This window comes from Sinohyriopsis cumingii, chromosome 3, assembly GCF_028554795.1.
Source record: "Sinohyriopsis cumingii isolate HCF-2022 chromosome 3, ASM2855479v2, whole genome shotgun sequence".
Lineage (NCBI taxonomy): Eukaryota > Metazoa > Mollusca > Bivalvia > Unionida > Unionidae > Sinohyriopsis > Sinohyriopsis cumingii.
The window spans coordinates 92,870,333-92,894,276 of record NC_142963.1 but is presented as its reverse complement, the minus strand read 5'-3'; the positions used below and the strand labels follow the sequence as shown (position 1 = coordinate 92,894,276).

The window sequence follows — 23,944 nt, the reverse complement described above, 5'->3', positions numbered from 1 at the left end:
ATCTTTTGGAGTGAATTTCCTTGTACATAAATAAGTTCTCGAGCAGCTTTAAAATTGATTTTTATTATTTACTGAAATAACACTTAGATTTTTATTATACATACTTGAACTACAAATATAAATATTATCTACAGCAATATAATTTATGCAATTTTGAAATTTTACATTTTTAAGAATAATACAAATCATTTTTAATAAACACTTCACTTAAGCTGAAACATATTTCTTTGCAAATCCGCATGTTTGTCATAGGTTAGCAGGGCATCATGTTATGTGATTTGGTAGGCAGAGCGATCTATCATCTTGCATAAAGTCAATTACTGGTACATTCTCTACTACATGTACAAAAAATCAGAGGTTTATTACTTCTAAATGTCATGGGCATTCTCTAATTTGTCCTGAAATTATCTGGATTGTTCTTGCTTTTTGGAAAAGCTTCAGGACAGTTGGCTAAGACTTGTCTGAACCACCAGAAAGACTGCATTGTGAGAGTTTATTACAAAAGATTTTGCTTTGCACATTACCCCAAAACCCTGGAGTGGAAGCAAAACAAATGTGTTCATAATAGTTATCTTGTTGAAAATGTAAAATGTACCAGATCTTTCTTATCACGCCATGGATGAAGTGGATAGCTTATTCATGTGTTCTATTAATGCTGTCTGTTGTTTTGTGCCAGTGGTTGCTTTGAATGCATCTGTATAATGTTTGAAAAAGTCTTGAAGCAGTTAGTAATTTTGTCTTTAATGTTTTCACTTACCCCTGATGTTGATTTGTAGAAGTGAAAGTTTTTGTGAATGCAGCATGACATTTGATTGGATAGTGCTTTGCAGCATGACATAGCTATGAAATCTTTGAGAAACAAGTTTGAAATTCACTGCCAGAAATGTTGAGTATTTCAGTAAGACCTAAAATAATTCTTAATTCTATTGTTGGATTTAATTCAAGTTACATTTATCATCAATGAACATCTTTTTATGCTTTTATTTGAATGTTATATTTTCATTGTTATTTAACTTTTTCTTTGATATAAAGTCCATCATTAAGCATAATAAGTAAACATGTCATAAATGTAAATTGCTTTCAACAGGTCCAGTTGTTGGAGATCACCTTGACGAGATCATGAAAATTTTAGTGGTCAACCTCAAGCCAGAAAAAGATGCAGAAGTCCGACTCAAGTTCTTCTCCCTTCTCTCTCACTTAATGATGAACTCCAAAGTTACCATTGATTCATCTGACAAGTTTGGAGACTTTGCAGTCATGGTGGTAAAGGATATGATAATTCCAAACTGTGTGTGGAAGGCTGGCAGGGTGGCAGAGGCCATCAGAACTACAGCTGTCTCCTGCATGTGGGCATTGCTCAAGAGTGGGATCCTCACTAAGGAGAAGGTAAAAACCTGTACAGTTTATACACCACTGTAGATGCAGCAACAAATACAATATATACTTGCTTATAAGTCAGCAACAAATACAATATATACTTGCTTGTAAGTCAGGTCCAACTGCAGACCGCCAATTAACTCAAAGTTGCTCATAATGCAACAGCAAATCTTGTTCTATGCAATTTGTTAGGAATAATCACTAGAACAAACAGCATAGACCCAGATCTGCTGATGTATTATGCAGTTGCAGATTTGGGTCTGTGTTATTTGCAGTTGGACCCAACTGATAGGTGAGTAAGTGGTAACCTGAGAAAATTTACTAGGCTCTATTCTACTTTACAAGTAAAAGTTTGTGTGCATGAATGCTTTATATGGAAAAAATTTCTGCTTGTACCATTCTTACCAAGCTTACAAAATTACATGTGCACCACTATCCCTGATTTTAATGTGGAAAGTTGCATTGCAAGTATACCAGGTTAAAGATTAAATAAGTAGATCACATTGATGTGTGTGTGTATCCTGTTCAATATTAAGATTATTATTTAAAATGATTCATACAACCATGAAAAATCCTTGAATTTAAGGGGCTTCTTAAAAACTCGCTGAAATAAAAAACGTTTTTTCCTTGAATTTGGTCAAACAGCTTCATGAATTTATCTGAGGGAATGCATGAGGTTAGAGCAAAGTAAAATATATATAATTTATTTTTAATTCATACGTTTTGTTAGTTATAATATTTGAAAAGATTCGATAAAATTGGGTGGTTCAGAAAAGTCATGACACTGGTGGAGTAGCAACCTTTTGCTGTATAGGCACAATTATGTGTTTTTCTGTTACCTTTGTACCTGTTTGTTCATTAATAAACAAGGTGAGATATGGCAGAAGTTCATTTTATGCAAGAATAAATACTCCTTGAAATTTTTTAGAGGTTCTCATTGAAAAATACCTCTACAGGGCAGTACAAACCATGAATAAAAAACTCCTTAAGATTCATGAATATTTGCTTAAGACACAGGTGTAGAGCATCCAGCTTTAAGAACTTCAAAGTATATGGTGCAAAGCTATGACAATTACCTGTAAACAGGCACATGTGGTTGCCAACAAAGGTAGAGTATTGGAGAGTTGCTATTAATACTTATGAAGTGGACACTAAAATATCATTTCATTTTAAAGTATCCTTTAGGAAAGGCCAATTTTCTGCCTGTACAAGTAAAATCACCAACATGTCACATATAGTATCTGTGAAATAGATGCTATGACTAAACTATATATAGAAAACTTACTGTACTTGTCCAACTGCAGTGGGAACTATACAGTACTATAATTGAATTTTCGATAGTACACACGATGCATGCACATAAAAATGCACTGAAGTGTTACTATTGATACTTAAGAATAGACGCTATAATATCAACATTACCTGTAGGAAAGACCAAAAGATGGTCTATACCAGTAAAATCAGTAAAATGAATATAACTACAAAGTGGAAATTATACAGCAATATTTCATGAGTTTTCTGTATCACACATGAGACCTATGCATATTTAAAATATAGCTATGGCAATGTGAGGGACACACTAGGAATCCATGCTGGTAAATACAAAAGGTACATAAGTGTGTGAGGATGGTAAAGTGATGATACTGAAAAGCCAGAAACTTTGTCATAGGAAAAGCTGGAAATTTATAGATGGCGTATATATACATCCCTTTGAAGAGAAAACTTGTACAACTTTCTTAAGACCAAAAACTTCTGAAATACTTGTATGTGGATTGCGAGGCACAAGCAGAATTAGCAGCTGAAGTAATCATGGGATTTGGCACTAATCCCTGTATGAGGGGGAGATCACTCCTACTCCCATCCAGATGGGCAGATAACTTTTAGCTTTTTAGCTAAAATGTTTAACTTGTGAGGGTTGGATTTGTGAAGTACCTGTCCTAAGGTAGTATGATATGTTCAGTATTGTTGAAGAAATGTGTTTTACTAGAAACAGTTTGTTTCCATCATCCATATTCTGTTATCGGTACTCATCCTACTTGAATGATTACCATGAAACTTTACACACATTGTGCCACATGAACATGTGATATGGCTGCCACAGTTGTCATCTTGAAAGTCTTTTTTGTTGATACTCCTCCTGAGTGGATGGTCATAGCACCATGTTGTTTTCACAAAAAGACTTCTTGTGATGTCTAGTTGGTCCTAAAATGAATTGGCTCCACTCAGACATCCAATATGGCCACCACAGCAGCTTTAAAATCTTGTCACTATTACTCCAGCATGACTGGTCATATCAACATGGGGTTTCCATTAAAAGACGTCTAGTGATGTCTACTAAGTTCCAAAAGAAAATAGTGCCAATCTGATGTCCAATATGCATACCACAGCTGCCATCTTAAAAATCTTGTTATTGTTAGAGTTCCTGAATGGAAGGTTATATTAGTATGGGGTTTTCACTGAAAGTTTTCTTATGATGTCTAGTTGGTTCTAAATGATATTATGCCAGTCTAATATTGCCTTCGCAATGACATCTTGACAATCTTGTTATTGCCGATGGCAAGCACAGTAGTTTAATATTGCCTTTGCAGTGACATCCTGGTCATATGAGAATGGATTTTTTTTTTACAAAACCATTTTTTATAATGTTTAGTCATTCAGAAATGAAAATGGTGCTGCTCAGACATCCAACTTGGACACCATAGTGGTCATCTTGAAAATCTTGCTATCACTACTACAAAAGTAATGGTCATATTGGCATCTGGTTTTACTGAAAGATTTTTTTTCTTCTATTTTGTTGATCATAAATAAAAATTGAACCAATCTGATATCAAATTAGGCCGCCATGGCAGATGTCTTGAAAATTTGTTTATTAACACTTCTCTAAACTGGAAGGTCATATCAGACTGGGGTTTCCGCCAGAAGACTTCTTTCAATGTCTTGTCTGTCCTAAATGACGTGTTATTGTTCATAAATGAAAATGGTACCATCTTGACATCCAATGTATCCACCCAGAGATCTCGGAAACGCTTAATTACGCGTATTTGGATGCCAATTTTTTATCTGGGATGCAGAAAATCACTGAGGTGGGAGTCCTCCGTACACATGTAATAGGTGTGCAGCAAAATTCAAAGACTTGCCAGTCCTGCTTCAGCCACCTGCTTTGTGGGAAGATGTGTTGATAATTAGATGTGCTGATATTTACAATGACAGAATTTGGTGACTGAAAGACCCCTTGATGTACATACATGTTGCCATTTTATAAGAGTACATAAAAAAGAACATTATGCAATAGCTGGGCGGCAAGTTCAAAGGCTTTGTCTGGTGGTCGGGTGGTAAAATGTACTGATATTTACAGTGATTGAATTCAGAAGCAGAAAGACCCAGAGATGTACATGTGGTCATTTATAAAAAAGTACATCAAATAAACAACTTTAGCTTTAGTTATTGTGCTCATTTCCGAATGTAGTGGAATAAGCAGTGCACCTGACCTCAGAATCAAGACATGTTGAGACTTAGACAAAATGCCATTTGTAAGTGGGTGACAAGTCACCTAAAAATGTAAACGTTGCCTTCTTCTGCTAGGAAAGCGAAAATGACTTTGCTCTGTGATTATATAAGAGGTACATTGACTGACCATACCATATTTTTTTAAAATGCCCCTTGCCTTAGCCTGGTTAGTTCTAGTGTTGTAGCTAAATGTATTCATCAAGGCATCAGTAACTGAGCCTAGTTTTTATATCAGTTACATTGACAAACAAACTCTTGCCCATTTACAAGCATTATGTTTTGATAGCTGATTGACCATTAACCCTTTTCTGAGTAAGGTAGCAACTATCAATTTCCTTCATGCTATCCTTTGATGATAAAACATACAAACTTGTGTTTTAAGATCAGAATCAGTGATCAGGATATATATTAACTGCCTCTTATACACTATTTCGTCATAAAATTAGTTTGAAACTGTGTAAGTGAACCAGTAGGCCTAACGGGAAATAATGGCGGACTTCGCTAAGTCTGGGATGTACCAGTTTATTAGATTTTCTGTTTTCTTAAATCATCAGGCAAATATATTCAGAAAAAATATACAAATCATTGAAACCAAAGCCTAGGTACATGTATTATTTTTTTGAAGATTTAACTTTCAAATGCAAATTATGTATGTTAGAAACGTATAGGACAATGCTATGTAGTGGAATTCGCAAGATGCGTTTTAAGGTCTAAGCTGTTTTCTGACTTGACACGTATTTGTGAAAATACAGGGGGAAAAACAGCAAATCAGATGCTACTTATTTACCTAAAATTACTACAAGTATGTATACAAATAAATAAACCATAAATTGCGATCCTGTCAATGGACTGTTGTAATGAAACTATATTATAGTTAGTGATTACATTACAAAAACCTCTCCATCTAAAAATAGATGCACTCACATTTGTGTTGATTCTGTAGGAAAGAAGGGACTGCAACTTTTGATGGTGGGACTCCTATTTTTACCAAAATGGGAGTCCTGGACTCCTAGTTTTAAAAACCTAGCGAGACCTCTGCCACCACAGCAACTGTTTTGAAAGTCTTCTTTATTGCTAAAGAATATCATTATTAGGGAGGGTTTCAGCACTTAGCAGTTAAAAGAAAGAAATGGTCTAATCTTGAATTCGTTGAAATTCTTTTTGGCCACTAAAGCACCAGTCTCTTGTTAGTAGGGTATATGGAAGAAAAGATTAAAGAGTCTTATTTTAATTGTGTGAACAAAGTAATACATGGAACTAAAAGCTGTAAAGCAGAAAAATGACTATTATCCATTGTATTGTTTATCATATTGTTTATTTAGTTTGTAGCCAGCCATAAGTGTTGTTTTCTGGACAATAGTTTTTCCTTTCACATGTCCTAAATATTTATATCTTTTATTAACACATGACTGCTGTGTTAATATATCCATATCATAATTTTCACACATGTAACATTATAATAATACCTCCTGTCATCATAAATGATGTCATGATGTTATGTAGGGGGAAGGCATTGGAATGTATTTAAAAGCCATGCGGTAAATATAATTATAGTATAGTAGTATATTGGTTCAAATTTCAAATGAAATAATAAAACTCTTCTCTTTATTGCTAAATTATAACAGAAAATCTTATATGATATTGACATTAATCTATTTGCGTGTACCATTTGCAGTCAAACATACAAATGTTGTAAGAGCACTCATCATTTATAAATAGAGCTTGTTCCTTTGATTTAGAGAACTTAAAAATTTGATTCATTCTGTTTTGTTCCCACGTTGGAGGTTTTGTACTTGACATTATTATATGCTCATTGTTTTCCCTGTTAACTTGATGTTATCAGAATCGTGCAGTATTTTTCAATACTGAACATCATCTCACTGCATGTGTCCAAAAATTGTATCATGTATTGGAAAAACTTTGATTGGAAACACTGTATGCTTATGTAGCGGACACTTTAGCTTTTGGTTTATTAGGTTTGTTTGTGGATGAACTAAAGCCGTTTGGTCCACTTGAAAGTAGCGATGATAAAGTAAATAATATGGACAAGTTTACTGACATACCAGTAACACTGTCAAACAAGCAAACAAATGAACATGATATTCGCAGTGTCCACAACAAACATGAGAGATACAGTATTGAAAATACCGTTCTAATAATTGAAACAGTTATTTAGGAGAAATGTTTGTAACTTCTCACAAATAGAATGGCTCAGACGATGGCCAGTGCGCTCTGGGGTACATAAAAATATCATAGAAAAACATATTGAGGCCAAGAGCTATCACATCTCTATCAGAGACAAACCATTTTACAAGTCAAAGCACTAAATTTTAGAAAAAATGCAGCTAAAGGTTTTGGTAGAAAAGTAAGGGCATCAGCACCAATAAACCATGATGGATTGTCACATATCAGTTGCTTTGCAATTTTCCATGTTAACTTTTTTGATACAATGTTTTGGATTTTGGCTAGCATTAGAAGCCATTCAGGTCATTACATAACTTGGGTCACTACAAAGATCATGCAAGTGACAAAGCATAAACATGTCTTCTTTAGCCAGTAATAAGAATTGCAAAAAATATACTTACATTTTTTCATCTTGAATTTCCTCAAAATGTACTTTCTTGGTTCTGCAAATCCAAATTATATGAGCTATGTCATGGATTATAAAACTTGATTACACACTGTGAAATTGTACTGTAATTCTGACTATTTCCAACTGCAGTCACATGCTTCTTACTGCACTCAAAATGAAATGAACATTATATTCCATGGTGTCTTTTTTTGGAAAATTCCTATTGAAAGAGTTCTTTTTTTCCCTACATCATGATTCCAATCGTTGACAGTACAGAAACACACATGCAGCTGATTCATGGTAAGTCCCTCCCTGCTCAAATCACATGTACATCGTATGAAATTGTTACAGCTAATAAATTCAGTCAATTACAAGCAGAAAAGCAGAATTGAGTAGAATTGACGAATAAACAAAATCCATCTATTCCAGACCAACTGGTAAAGTTGTTGCAATGTGCATTCATTCACAATATGACTCTTAATTTCAATTATAATTAGACCAAAATGACATTTTTAAAAAAAACTAATGTCTAGTGAGCAACAAAGTTCAAAGGTCACTGGGCATGTTATGTGCATATTAATATTGTTATGGTGTATTGATGCATGTATAGTCGTGTGTTTATTTTGTAATACAGCATAAATTCAGTTACTTTGTTTCTTCTTTGTTTATTCGTTTTATTATTATTTCTTAGGTAGATAAGCAAAATGAGTGTATGATAAAAAGATTACTGCATTTGTATGAGAAAATATGAACTCATTTTTTGTGTGATTGATACTGCTTTCCCAAGGTCATGCAGTATTGCTTATAAAAACTTGTTAATATTTTCCCATACAAATGCAGTAACCTATAAATATATGTTAGGGTCATATACACATTTACTGTGCAGTTCAAAATGACATGATCATTGCATTATTATATCATAAGAATCACTTATTGCCTCCATAGATTATACCATTTTGAACTCAGAATAAGGTCCGACATATGATGATGTACTTTTGACGTTCTGTCTCTTATTGAACAATGAAAAAAAATATATGCAGTTTTAATCACAGAAACAACAATTCTGTGACCACTTGCTGAAATTAAGTGAAAAGAGTACAACCTCTGGTGATCATGAAAAATTAACAGCCAGCTGTTAATAATATTCACTAATTTGCTGTCAGATGTCGATGAAAATGTATTCACCCAGCATTGTACACTTTTATATATATGAAAAGGGGCCCCGAGTGGCCGAGTGGGCTAAAGCACTCTCCGTTATGGATTACTGCCATCTCACCTCTGTCTGTGTGGGTTCGAGTCTCGGATTCGGCTAATGTGGGTATGTGAGAAATCTTGCCAGTAGCTTCTCGTGGGTCGGTGGTTTTTTCCAGGGTTTTCCAGGTTCTTCCTCCACCATTAATACTGGCCGCCATGTATAGCCTATCATGTGCTGAAAAATGGCATTAAACCCTACAACAACAATATATATGAAAAAAATTTATAAAATTTTGTTTAATTTTTAAATATTCGTTCAATGATTATTTTATGGGTATTTAATGATGGGTAAAATTTTCTGTGCTCTTTTATGGAATTGCATTATTTGGGGACTGTCTAATTAAGCAAATAGGAATCTTTATGTCACATTGGTGTCCAAATTTCTGAGTCATGGATTTTACTGACAGAGATTACGACTTTTTGGACCATTGAAAAAGTGCATTACATTTGTAAATATACTGGAACTATTTGTTTGTTTTAGTTGGAGCCAGTGGTAGATGAATTGCTGACACAGATGATAAGTCTCCTTGATGACTCAAACAAGATGACACGTCTGGTCACATGCCGTGTGCTGACCCGCATTTTTGACCTCATGGGGACATCTTTAGATCAAGATAGGCTTCACTCCATTTATCTGGACCTTCTGAAACGACTTGATGACAGCAATGATGAGATTCGTGTCACAGTAGCAAAAACTTTCCTGGCATATCTAGATTGTTTTGCCAAACCTTATGATGCAGACTTGTATAGAGCTCATCTAGAAACTCTCTACAGGGGTCTACTGATTCACCTCGATGATCCAGAGCCCAAAATACAGGAGGCCATATTGGGTAAATATGTGTATTTCTTCAGAATAATGTGTAATCTTTTAACATTTCTGTCACATATGAACATACCATTTGCCAAAATTAATACTTTTAGTACAGTGGCTATTAATACTTTTAGTACAGTGGCTTAGCATATTACTCATAGTCTGTCCAAGTTTTCCCAGAGTGGTCTTTTCTCTTGAGTAGATCCATTTACAGATTGGGAGGATCTTGTTCATCAGACTAGAGTTCCCAAATGAAGATTGCCCCATCAGGTCATCATCACCTGACTAGTTGTCAGTGGGTACATGAATGCTGGTAACCAGGCACTGGTCACTGAGTAATTTGTCAAGTACCAGTCATCTTTCACCAGCTAAGGTGATTGATACCCATTTCCCACTGTCTGTCACTGGTCACCGAGCACTGAGCATCAGGTTGAACCAATGGACAATGGTCCTTGGACCAGGCACTGTTGATATGTGCCCCCCCCCCTTTCCTGTGTTATTGCCAAGACTTTGAGACATGTGCAATCAATATCCATGGTGTGCTGTGCCAAGCTTCTCCATCTTCATAGAGATGTTACTTTGTAGATGTCAAAGTTTTTGCTGTAGCACAGTAAACACCTTTTGAGGGCCAAACAGCTTTATGTAGAGACATTATTCTGAGGTTAAATTCCTACAGTAACATAGCAAGATTTTAGGGATCAACAACACTGGTCCTTGGCTATGATACTAGGCCAAACAAAGCCAATCAAGAAATGCCCCCATCCTGAAAGGTTGTTGGATCTTCCTCTGAAGCATTTAAAGCAGGGGTCCCAGCAGAACTTTCACACCTAATTTTGATGTCACTACTGTCCATCTTTCACATCTACAGACCCTTCCTACTTCCGTTAGGAGGGAGGGAGTGAGACTAGGGGAGTCACACCCTCTCTTGGCAAGTCCTCTACTTCCCAGTGTTCCAGTAAGTGCCAGGTGGGCCTTTTCTTAATAGGCTTGGTTAGAGCTCATCAGCAGTGCTATAGTCCTTTCCACAATAAAGGAAGGTTACTAGCTATCAGTGACCCCTGTTACCACTTGTCCCATTTGGTATCCATGAGGGAAGAGGTGTACACTTTTCCAGGGAAGGGTACAGTAGAGAATACAAAAAACATCCAAAGTTGGGATTTTATTCCGGGATCTTCCAAATTTAAAAAAAAGGTGGAAACAGTTTCAACTCATCATTGATCTTTCCCTATTAAACAAATTTCAGCTGGAAGAGCATTTTGGGATGGAGATATTATTTACACAAGGACAGATGTCTTCACTTGCCAAGGGACATTTTGGGTTTCCTTTACAGCAAGTCTGTCCAAGAAGACTTCATTGTCTGCTTGCTTCAACCATGGGGATCTGAGTGCAGCAGTGGACTTAGTTATCACATGAAAACTTCATTTGTGGGCCTACCCAGTTCCTGCTACTTACACAAGGGACCCTTTATTTGCTTGGATCCTCTTGGGATAAAATTTTCAACACCACCTGGGTTGATGGAAAAATTGGGACAGGAGTCATGATTTGTGTACCAGAGCCTCACTCCTTTCTATACACAGATGGGTAGTAATGCAGTTCTTGTGGTATTGGGAGGAATCTTCCCTTAATATTCCCTTAATATCAGTGACATAGAAATGAGGGCTGTGTTTCTACTACTTAAACGGAGCATCTGCTCTTTAAGATATTGAGTCATGGTCACCATGGATGCATATGTCATAGCATAGCTCAAGTGTCATTTGCTCTCCATTTAAATCTGGAATCGCCTCTGTTGGTCTTTCTTCTTGGATATCACTCACAGGGTTTGCAAAATTCTGGGACAAGAGAAATATTTTGGCAGACAGCCTGTCCAGACAGGGTCAGATGGTATTCACAGAATAGATTTATTACACCAGTTGGAAGCAGACACTTTTCCAACTGTGGGGGAAGTCATTTATAGATTTGTTTGCTAAGAGGCTGAACAACAAACTCTCCATTTGCCTAGGTTAGAAGAACGAGCATTGCCCAGTTTAGAAGGTCATCAGCTTCCAAGGTTTATGATGCGAAGTGGAAACTGATTGGTGTGTTAGGAAACACCTTGATCCTATCTGTCCTCATTAAGCAATTGCATTATTTCTGCTCTTTCATTTCAAAGAAAAAGACAGTTCATTAACCAATACAGGTCGCACTCTCCAATACACTCAAGCTCTTTATGGACTCCACTGTATGGTTGGACCCTCAGCTTTTAGAACTGATTAGGTACTGTGTGCTTTTCTCTTTACTGCCAAACTGGAATCTTTCTCGTCTTTGGTTATTATCTAAACCTTCTTGTGAACCCTTGTGTGAATTTTCCTTTAACAACCTTACCCATAACAGTTTTCCTTCTCTCTGCATTGTTGGAAAGGAGAAAAGATTGTTTACAGTTCAGTGGTAACTCTGATTTGGTTTCTCTTTTTGCCAGTGTGGGTTTTTGGTCAAGAATCAACTTCGTTTGGTTCCTGCTAACATTCCCAGTCTCATGTTTATCTGTGTTGAGGATAATGATGACTTTTTTGTCCAGTGAGTCTTTACATTTCTATTTGGACAAATCAGAAGGGAAAAGAAAGGATCATAATGGTCTCCCCACCCAAAGGTCCTTTTAATATTTTGCCAACCACCATCTCAAGGTGGATTGTTGTGACCATCAAAAGAGCTTATCAGTCTCTCACACAAAAAAAGATTTTTTTCTTATGAGAATGATGGTTCACGAGGTTAGGGCAATAGCTGCATCTTGGATCATTTTTAATCATTCATTTATGGATGATGTCATAGAATTGTCTTCTTGCAGTCTCACTCTTCTCTTCATTCTACAGCAGAGTGAAGGTATTTACATATTAGGTCCAATCATGTCAGACCAACAAGGAGAGAGGGGGAATGTTAACCATGGACTGGGGACTAGTGCCAGAAAAGAGATAGCAATTAAATATTGCTTAATTCAATTAGCTTTATCCCTCCAAAACTACATTTTTGTTTATTCATCACTGTCTTATTCTTTATTCATTAGTCACAATCCACTGCTCCAGTGGCCTAGTGCTTAGAGCATTTGCCTCGGATGCAGAAAGTTTGTGGGTTTGAACCCCGTCCAGGTCATACCAAAGACTTATAAAAATGGTACTAACAGCTGCCTCGCTTGGCACTCAGCATTAAGAAGTTAGTGTTAGGACTGGTCTGCCTGGTGTGAGAATAATGTGAATGGTTGGGACATGATGCTGCATGATGGCTGCAGGATGATGCCCCAGTGCTAGACATCACTATAAACTGCTACACTGGAGACATCATAGCGATATAACTGAAAAATTGTTAAAGCTACGTTAAAAATCCGAATCACACACACACACACATTAGTCATGGTCATTTGTTCTGTGAAGTTATGAGTTTGCTCTGCTGCATTACAATTTTAATTTAAATATTTTTCAGGTGTGCTGAAAAAAGCAGGCTGCCTTAAACCGACATTGATGCTGGAAGAGGTGGAGAATGTGAAGCACAAACATCGCTCAGTAAAGTATTGTGATGAGCTTATGCAGCAAATGATGGAGCTTAAAGCTTCTTGAGTTTGAGTGAATTATACATGTCTGCAGATCTAAACAACAAATGGCATTATTCATCGCCAGTACACTAGAAAAATGTCCTGAAAATCACAAAGTTTTTGAAAGTAGATAGTATTTACAAATTTAGCAATACACCTTTTTGAAAATAATTATGTTGTTTTGGGTTGATTTGCAATGGCACTTGAGCACTTTATTTTGGCTATATTATGCTGAAGAAATGGGAACTTATTGTGCTATACCCATGCACACACCTAGACAGCTTACCTGGAATGTTATCAAACCTGTGATCCTTGGATTGCAGGTCCAAAGGTCCAACATTCTACCAACTGTACTATCATGTCTTCCTTGTTTAAATGATAATAAAAAGGAATTGACTGGAATTTATGAAAATTGTAGTAATGTATATGATATGGGCATTGCCAAGGAACAAATCAGGAAAATTTTGTTTGGTGAATTATGCTGAAAATTTGATGGCTTTATGATATTACAATTTGTAGTATCTTGTAGCAGTCTTACATGATGTCATCCTGAAAATGGCAGTCATCTCAAAATCATAATGGGCATCAAAATATTTTTGGTTCTCAGAAGACCTGAATTATATCAATATTGGTTTATTTTGATGTAAAAATGAATTTAAAATTAATCTGAACAAATTACTTGAGAAAAAATATGCACAAACTTGATCAACCATGAAAAAAAGAACATAAAATTCACACAAACTTGCAAATCTTCAAGAATGCAACTGGCTTTATATCAAAATCTGACAGATTTTTTAGTTTGTCAGCAAGTGTTAGCAACATTTGTAATTATGTGTCATGTATATTAAGATTTGTAATTATTTTGTAACCTGCTAGTAATTGTGTGATGTTGCTGGTGTATCTATGTAAAGATGCTATTGTACTCTTAGAGAATCTGTGTGATCTTGATTGGTACTCCAGACTCTAAATTAAAATGGCCACAGGTTAAAGGTCATCTGTTGCTGCAATTCTGCCTTTAAATCGGGACACTTACTTTGATTGCTCCGATCAGTCCAGCAATAAAGAGGCTGCAGCCTGTGTTTATGTTTGGTCTGGAATGTAAACATTTAATTGAGAAGGTATTCTGAATACTAACAGAATCACTTAATGTCCAAGAAATTAGGTTAAGCTTTGGACAAATTAGCCACTTGAATGCTTAGGAAGACATATACTCTATACTTATTGCCAGTGTACCATCTCCACTAGATTTTAGCAGTACCAGAATAGCTGCTGTTTGCTTTCTCTCAAGTTTAAATATAGACATTGTGATATGGTTACAGCCATTTGCTGTTTGCAGAAATTACCCTAACATTCTCTAATCATTCATTTCATGTTTCTTGTTCTTAATGACCAAAATATGTTGCCTCCAGCCATTAGCACTTGTATCATTTGGTTTAGAGATTGCATTGTACATTGATTCAAATGTATGGGTCAGAATATTTGTGAATCCCTCTTTTTCACAATTTCATTTATGACTTTCCTGTTTTGACATATCGCATAAAAAGTTTGTTCTTAGAACCAGATGATCACACCATCCACCATAAATTGACTTGTTCACAAAGTCTGGATTTGTTAGCAGAGAATGCTTTATAAACTGATCATTCATTTTATGTGTACATATCTTGTAGTTGCAATTTTTGCATATATTATTAAATTATTTTGAAAAGCTTTATGTTTTTGTTTTTGTTTTTCTATATATAGTTGTGGTAAAATAGGGTTTTGCCTTTTTTTTCTCCTTTGGGTCCCTGACACCTGTTGTAGCCTCTGCCCCATGACATTTTTAGCGCATATGTGACGCATTCACGTTTAGCAGTTTAATTATCTATGCATATGACTAGATGTCGCATACAGGGGCAATCGATACACTGCAGACCTACACAATGATAAATGAATTTACTGTGGCAGCAGCAGCAGCTTGTGTTCTCGATCAACGAGCCAGGTCTCTGTTAAGTAATATCTGCATAAGGGATATAAATGCACTGGTACTAAAAACCAGAACAGGTCATCTCTAAATTCAGAGAGAGAGAGAGAGAGAGATGCTGTTTTGATTTTGTTTAGAGGTATTGATCTTGGTGTGCCAAGAAAATTCAAAGCAAAATCATTATATACAAGCTCAGTTTATGCTGGTGATAACAGAATGTGCCAATAATGTAAGATATCCAAGATTATTTTTGGTGAACATGCTGGAAATAGTCTAATGTGATATCTTGCAGTATTGGCTCATTACAGGACTGGCTACTACATATTTCTCCAGGCAATTTCTTGACATTAAATACAAGAATTTTCATTCAGCTTATAAGCTGATAAAATCAACTCCAGCAGTGGTCTTGGCATCCGACATTGAAACACAACTTTGGTGGATCAAGTCTAATTTTTGGAGTGAAAAGAAACTGTTCTTTAATAAATGGAAGACAGCCTAGTCCTTGCTGGGTCAAATGTGAAAATGAAAGTCAAATTGATCATCATAAAGTCAATATCAGTGATGGATATGTGGCACGCATAATCTTTGAATTGTAATGAATCATAACTTAAACTAATTTGGACTGCACTCATTACTTGACCATAAAAACCTCATGCAAATCAATGTTTAGAATTGTGTTAAAATAAATTCCAAGATCTCATTCAAACAAGCACAGCTTGGATGAAGAAATCTCCTTTTATATTAAACAAATTACCATGATATATAAATGGCAAAAAATTGTATTCTCAAAATATTTTGACAAAAATTTATGGAGGCCTCTGACACTGGCATTAATTTGCCAAAGAACTGGAATATCAAAAGTGTAATATATAAAATGAGAATGGTTCATTGATGGAATGTATCATACAGAGTTATCAAAGTGGCACAAAAGATGCTACATGTGTTCATAGAGACATACTCAGAACACATTGATAAATTGATTAACTTGGGAGTGACCTTAAAAATGGAACAAGATAAACTTGTGCAGGCTTTTGAGGAAAATAAAAGTAAAAGGAATCTATATTATTGTGCAGGAAACCACTCTGGTGGACTAGTGGTTAAAGCGCATCAAATGCGGGAGGTCATGGGTTCAATGCCCAGCCGAGTCATACCAAAGACTTACAAGCATGGTACTAACAGATGCCTCACTTGGTGCTCAGCATTAAGAGGTTAGTGTTAGGACAGGTTGGTCTGGTGTCAGGATAATGTGACTCAGTGGGACATCATGCTACATATCTATGGCATGATGCCCCAGTGCTAGACATCACTATAAACTGCCGCATGGCAGGCATTCTAGCGATATGACTGAAATTTTTTAAAAGCTACGTTAAAAAATCCAAGTCACACATACACTCACACATTGTGCAGGAAAAAGTACAGTTGCAAAAGAAAAAGAATAATTTGCCCAAAACTTCTGAAGTGAGTGAGACGTTTGATGATTTTAGTGAGACTTTTTCTAGCTGTAAGAGCAGGCCAATTAAACAAATGCTTTTTGGGCCATTAATATAGGTATGACATCCTAACTCACTATTTAGTGGATATACAAAAGGTATTAGAATGACACAGACAACAATTATTAGAAGCTGTTACCAAAAGCAACAAGGCAAAAAATATTAGGAAAATTCACCAGCACTCTAAGAAATTTGATGTTTTCGGATATAAATGCACAAAGTTTTGCCACACACGAGTTGGAGAAGGACTTTGTCATGATGGGTCATTTGAGTTACTAAGCTGGAATTTATCTTATCCACGTTTCCGTGAATTTACACCTGTGTTTGCAAACTTTCATACTGATACCAAAACAAATGTATCTGAGAAGGCCCAATTTAATATTTTGAGTTACCATAACGTCACGTAATAGACTCTGTGTGGCTCACAATCTGCCTGGCCTCAGTATCATTGTACTATTTGGTGTGGAGGAGGAGATAAAAGATTGGTGAGAGGTATCCATACTCAATCAGGTTAAAAATAGGGGAGGTTATGAAGCCCTTTATGTGCCCATTGAAGACATGGATACAGCTGAACTGTGGCAGTGTTTCACCAATTAGATAAATGCTTGTATATTTGCATATGAATCACCATGGCATTGGGATGTAATAAGTGTAAAACTGTCTGCCTTGGAAAATACAAACTCAGCAGAAGAACATGTCATTATGAATTCTGTAAAACACATATGATGGTCTTACACCATGGTCCAGGTTCACATCCGTGTGGCATCGAAGTCGGGTCATATAATCAACTTTGCAGATGATGTGGATCTGCGCATGAATACTCTCAGGTGCAAAAATTAAACTGACAGCATAAACACCTGTAGCTGCACCAGCACATGTGCTTGTACGGATACAGAAAATAAATAAGCAAAATAATAACTAGGATTGAAGTGATTGCATATTCTGATCCTGATAAAATACAAAAATTAAAACAAGCCATTTACAAATTTTTAATCAGAGTCGCATTTTTCTCTTGTATGAGCATGCCTACCATGTCTTACAGTTCGCCCAGCAGCATGGAATTTAAATACCAAATTGTATGATAAAGGCCTGCTTACTTAAATTATTGAGAACCATAATTACACTGAATCCACCACCACTGGTTGCTAATGACACTGCAGCAGCAACAACAACATCAATGATTACTAATAAAACAACAGTTCAACAACTAAAACAATTTGAACATGAACATGATATGTGAATACCAAGAGACTCAAGAAAAGCTGATCCTTGTGATATTAGGTGGGTATGAAGAAAACCATCGTCGTCATCTTGCATCTGATATCGCTACTGAAGCGGCTGAGTATATTCGTGCAAAAACAAGCAAGCACATATACCTGAATTCAAATTTTAAAAATGTTATGGTGAATTAGAAAATACTTGGCAATTATCACACCCACATACAAATGTGATTCCTGGAATCGTAGCTGTATTACAAAACTTTGGTCACTCTTGCTTTAAAAGCAGAGATTGTACTTGGTGGATATTTGGTTATGCCACATGACAAGGAAGGATTTAAGATTACTATACCCTGGTTTCACAGCAGTGTCTGTGTAATCCTTAACCGCAAAGACAGTCATACCATCAGCGATGAAATTGACAAAGGCATTGAAAAGATTTTGTAAAGTGGGAGAAATACACCAATGTAGGATCGGGATGGACTCTCGAAAGATATGGCCAAGTCGAGGTAAATCTTACCGTATCAGGCGATTCATGGATCCAGTTACATATCAACACCAATGTGGGTGATGACAAGGTAAATTATAAACAAAAAAACTTTGACAATTGTTGTTTTGAATGGGTGAACTTAAACTTTGGTGATAATACATTTCTTGTGCAGGTTGTCAAAGCCAAACTGAACAAATCTGAAACACTAAACCTTTTTATTGCTGTTGATATGTTCACTAATGATAAAGGCCTTTATCCGCTTGCATATTTGCTACATAAACAGCATGGATGAACTCAGATTTGTTGCTGTTAAGTGAAATGAAAGAATCAGAATTGATATCGCACTACATATGGATTGAGAATCTTTCTTGGCTATTTAACAGACACAGTAAGCACAAGGGTAAAAAATATCCATGGAGATGTTGCATGCATGTATTTAAGACATATCACCTGCTCACCAGCCATGACATTTAATGTGGTGGTATCAGTGAAAAACAGTAGTGAACTAATATCAGAACATGGGAAAAACATTGTTAAATTTAGCACAGTGCAATGAAAGTAAATCCCTGATATCATTTACGTTAATTTGAATGGACATTTCAGCAGACAGCACTGCCTTCGAAGACACAAATGTGTCTGCTATCTCTCAAAGAGCACAAGTCACTGAACAAATCCCATGTGGGTTCTGTTATGTAAGTAGTTTGATGTGATGGAGAAATAGCACAACCAATCCTTTATCGTGCCCAGAGCACTAGCGCTTTAAAAACATTTGAGACATTTCTTAAATCTGTCAAAGTTACGGCTAAATGGATTTGACAACAGCTCTATTCATCAGCAGTCATGATTATGATGGATGATAACATTCGTGAGTTTGCCGCAGCCACTCATTGCTGGATTTGTGAAAAAACTTTTATCGAGACGGCTTTGCCAGCCATTGATAGAACTGGAAGTTCCAAAGTCTGTGATAACTGCAACATCACTGGTACATAGAGAGGTGCCGCATACAAAGCATGCAATTTGCAGTTGTGAATTTTCCCAACAAAACAAAAATCCAGTGGTGCTTCATAAGTTGTGTGAGTACGATGGCCACTTAATACTGCAAGCAGTAGCCACAGCATCAGACTCACCAGCAACTTGGAAAAATACATGACATTTAGGCTGGGTCAACTGCAGTTTATCGATTCATTACAGTTTATGAATTCATCCTTGAATAAGTTAGCAAATAAAATCTAAAGGTGTAGAACTTTGTAATCACTTGAAGATACTGTCCAATCAATACAGATTTGTTAACGGAAATTGGTGTGTATCCATACAAGTACATGAGTGACAGGGACAAATTTGCAGAACTTGGTGACCACTGATTGTCAAAGAAAGGTATCTCAGAAAAAGATTACGAACATGCCAAGAAAGTTTGGACAGCATTTGAATGCAAAAAGCCTTGGTGACTATCACAATCACTATTTGCGCACTGAGGTTTTGTTGTTGGCTGATGTGTTTGAGAAATTTCATGACACTGTTATGTACGTTTACAAGCTCGATCCCATGCATTACTTCTAGTCACATTGTATAAGACGGGATGCATTGCTGTCCAAAACCAAAATCGAGCTGGAATTGATCACTGACATTGACCAGCATCTGTTTATCGAGCACTCACTTCATGGTGGCATATCAATGTCAAGTCACAGATACGCTCGTGCCAATAAGTCAAACATGGACGGGCATGGCCCCAGTGCCGCCAACAGTTACATCATATATCTGGACAAAAACTAACCTTTAAGGGTGGCCAATGATGCAACCGCTTCCAGTTAGGGATTTCAGTGGATCAATCCTGCACATATGACCTTCAAAGACACATGATTTATTACAACATCATCAGTAACCAATAATACATCTTTGAAGTTGATCTAGAATACCTTGAACATTTACAGTGATGTGCATAATGATTATCTGCTGCCACCAGAAGCGCTGTCTGGGTCTGATACATGGTTGTCACCATAACAGTGCTCAATCATTGATGAATCCAGTCGCAGATACACTGAATGCACCAAACTGGTACCAAGTTTTAGAACAAAACACAATTATGTACTGCATGTATGAAATCTTCAGCTGTATCTGGATTGGTTTTACGTGTAACTAAGATCCACTGAGTGCTTGAATTTCATCAGCGAACTTGGACGAATATGACTCTGAAAACTGAGGCCTCCAGTTACTTTGAAAATGATTCTTTCAAGCTCATGAATAATGCATTGTTTGGGAAAGCCATGGAAACTCTTCGTCAAGGAATGATGCATATCACCACTGATAACGTATATGCAGACATGGCACAATCAAGTTTGGTTGACGAATTTGATACCAGCCAGTATCTGAAAGAACATTTGTTCTTTAGTATCATCAATGAAAAGGTTGTTGGCAAGTTCAAAGACGAATGCTCAGGTAAACGTATCGAAGAATATGGGGGATTGTGACCTAAAATGTACTCGATCGTGGTTGGCAGTTCCTCAGTTGCAGGAAAAAAGAGGCAATTTCTCTCGCACAAATGCTCGGGTGAAATGAAACTGGCATTGTCAATGTTAACATTTATGGATATAACTCTGTGCAATGACATGGTGCTGATGTGGATCTTAGCAGATTTGCCACCAAAGCTGAGTTGTTGGAGTTTACAGGTTGGTGTCGATCCTGTTCAGCTTGTGGTTTTGAAAGATCAAACTGATAAACTTAACATTTCTAATGTTGATATTCAGAATAGTATTGTCAAGCTGAAAGGCGACTTTGTGGTAAAGAATCTGGTTGAGTTCACTGACAATTGTGGAACCAGAGACAGCAGCGTTTCTGTCATGTTTATGAAAGACTATGTTGATACAACTAATATTGCAAAAAGACAATATATAATTAATCAAATTGCAAGTGTGCCCGCAGCAAAAAGACAATATATAATTAATCAAATCGCAAGTGTGCCCGCACCACCACATGTAGTAACTTTTAGGTTCCAAATGGTAGGATTCTTAATTGAATAGGGAGAAGAAGAATCTGACATACTCATAGGACATGGCCTGCTTATTTTAACTTCTGATGAAAATGGCTTTGATAGACCTAAACATCACATCTTAAAGGTCTGGATCATACTTGTTTATCATAACCAGAAATATAACTAGGTGGAGTAAAATAATAATGTTAAAAAATGATGAACAGCATCTTGGTTGTCAGATGCCACTATCAGGGTAATTGTCTAAACCAGACAATGTTTCAGAATTTAACACAGTTGCATTTTCAACAACATTAGTTGCTGGAGATGAAATTCAATTTGAAGGAATCACTGTTTATCCTGACAGATACATAACAATCTTTGGCATTTGTGTTTAAGATTAGACTTTATCATGATATATAAGTAATGGAATCTGACCAAGGTGATGAGGTAGCGGAATTTACTGATGGGGTAATGGACAAACTGGCAGCAGATGTTAACATCAATAACAATGTTGCTCGTCTTCTGTAGGAAATCTGCTTCAAAGTAGTGTTATCAGCCCCTCTTTTACCCTCAAATATAATCATGTTATGGCATACAGAAATTGGTCGCTGGTATCACCTTGACGTACCAATGCCAACTCTTGGACAGCCTGGACCATCACACATGTATGTGAAAATGACGAAATGTTGACAGCACCACCAGGTGCAAAAACACTCCAGAATTGTTTCTACAATAGCCAAATGGTATTCATTGATGTGTCCAACCTGGTTAAGTTCACTAATGAATATTTTACATCAACATTGACTCCGTTGAAAAGAGAAAGATCCGGATTGTTATTTAGCATGGGCAAACTTATTTGGGTCACATTTATTGCGCAAAGACAATCATTAGATGTAAGAGGTTCTGGTGTAATCGGTGTGTTTTGTATGAGAGGGGCACCAGACCATCAGAACGCACAATTGCCAGAGAATTAATTATTACCGAGGCAGAGGTTTTCTATAATTGTGTAATGACCATGGCTTGAGTCACTATTTTCAGTCTTTGCTTCTATTAAGTTTGTTTTTATAAATATGGTACATATGAATATGAATTAGAATGTTCACTTACAAAGCATAGCAATTATATTTATATCTAATGTCTATGGGCTGTTAAACTAGCAGCCAATCCTGGCAACCATTCTTAACATGTGTAATCTATTTTCGAAGTAGAGGTTCTTTCGGTAAAACGTCTTTGAAAGTCTGTCATAAAGTTTTCAGTGTACATTTTAGCTTATCTGATACACAAGTTATGCTCTTATGCTATTACTGTTTGTAATTTATATAAAATACCCACAAAATCATGACAAGAAAAGTCCATGTATATCCTTGTATCATGATGTCCGCTATTTTGGATTAGCAGGGGAGTTTCTTATTTAGAGATTCTATACTTTTGCACTTGCAATTATTCTCTCTAATGATAGTAGGGTACTGAAAAGAAAGTAATTTGAATGTTTTAGTGATAACATCATTGCAATACCGTTGTATCGATGTATGCAATTCATGTTTTGATGTAACAATAGCGGTCGTCTGCATCAAGTGCAGAACCTGCGTCTACATGAATCGATTCAATTATTCAAGACTTAAGTTATCATCATAAAGTTTAATTTCACATAAACTTGAACTCATAAAATGTTCTTATTCATTTCGTATACAAGCCCTACAGTATTCAAATACATATTGTTATATAATTTATGTATTTGTAACACTGACATTGTATAACATGAAAAACTGTATTGTTTACAATGCAATACGCGGCACACAATACAAGACACTGATTGGTTACATGGGTTGCTAGGGGCCCCGAGTGGCCGAATGGTCTAAAGTGCTCTCCGTTACGGATCAGTGCCATCTCACCTCTATCTGCATGGGTTCAAGTCTCGGATTCAGCCAGTGTGGGTATGTGAGAAAGCTTGCCAGTAGCTTCTCGTGGGTCGGTGGTTCTTTCTGGGGTTTTCCCAGGTTCTTCCTCCACCATTAATACTGACCGCCATGTATAGCCTATCGTGTGCTGAAAAATGGCGTTAAACCCTACAACAACAACAACAACAACATGGGTTGCTGTGCATTCGGCGATTGGTTGAATTGTCTCACATGGTGTCTGGGGCAGGTTATAAACTGTCATTGTTGGTCAGACAAATGACGAGTACAGTCAGCGCCAAAATTCAAAGTGACAGAAAAAGCAGAGTGTCGAGTTAGTACATTTTGGATCATTAAAAATAGCACATTTTACAATATCAAATAAACAAGAATAATATATTTATTCCAACAAAAATAGATTGTAACAGTTGTCTCCCACCACACCTGACAGCCCCATTTCCAGTTTGTAATATTAGAATTACATAACCTGGTTGTACACAATAACTATAGCTCATATTTATTTATTTTTACAATTCTTTAAACATTGTCAAATTGTTCTCAATATTATGTTGATGATATATCCCCTCTTCCATTGTCCCAACCCCAAGCTTTTGACCTTTTCTAACATAACACTAAATGTAAGCACCCTTAAGGACCAAAAAGGGCTTTACAATTGTATGACATTTATACCAGTAAAACATAAGAAGTACACCTGCACATGATGATGAGACCAAACAAGGTATGCTAGTAAAACAACTAAACCACATGATTTTATTATCAATAAAAGGAACATAACAGACCCTCATTCTTAATGATGTGAAAAAATAATCGAAGTGGAACAACAGGT

General features: G+C 36.3%; 1 protein-coding gene across 1 annotated transcript in view; it reads left to right on the top strand.

Annotated features, from left to right (window-relative positions):
• LOC149803288 (dynein axonemal assembly factor 5-like) overlaps nucleotides 1-14,791 on the top strand; it is a 58,276-nt gene extending 43,485 nt beyond the window's left edge. Inside the window, exons 8-10 of the mRNA XM_089952977.1 lie at nucleotides 1,088-1,386; nucleotides 9,192-9,540; nucleotides 12,972-14,791. Coding sequence (XP_089809103.1) covers nucleotides 1,088-1,386; nucleotides 9,192-9,540; nucleotides 12,972-13,105 — 782 coding nt within the window. The 3' untranslated portion in view covers nucleotides 13,106-14,791. The remainder of the gene's footprint in view (nucleotides 1-1,087; nucleotides 1,387-9,191; nucleotides 9,541-12,971) is intronic.
• Nucleotides 14,792-23,944: the final 9,153 nt, after the last annotated feature.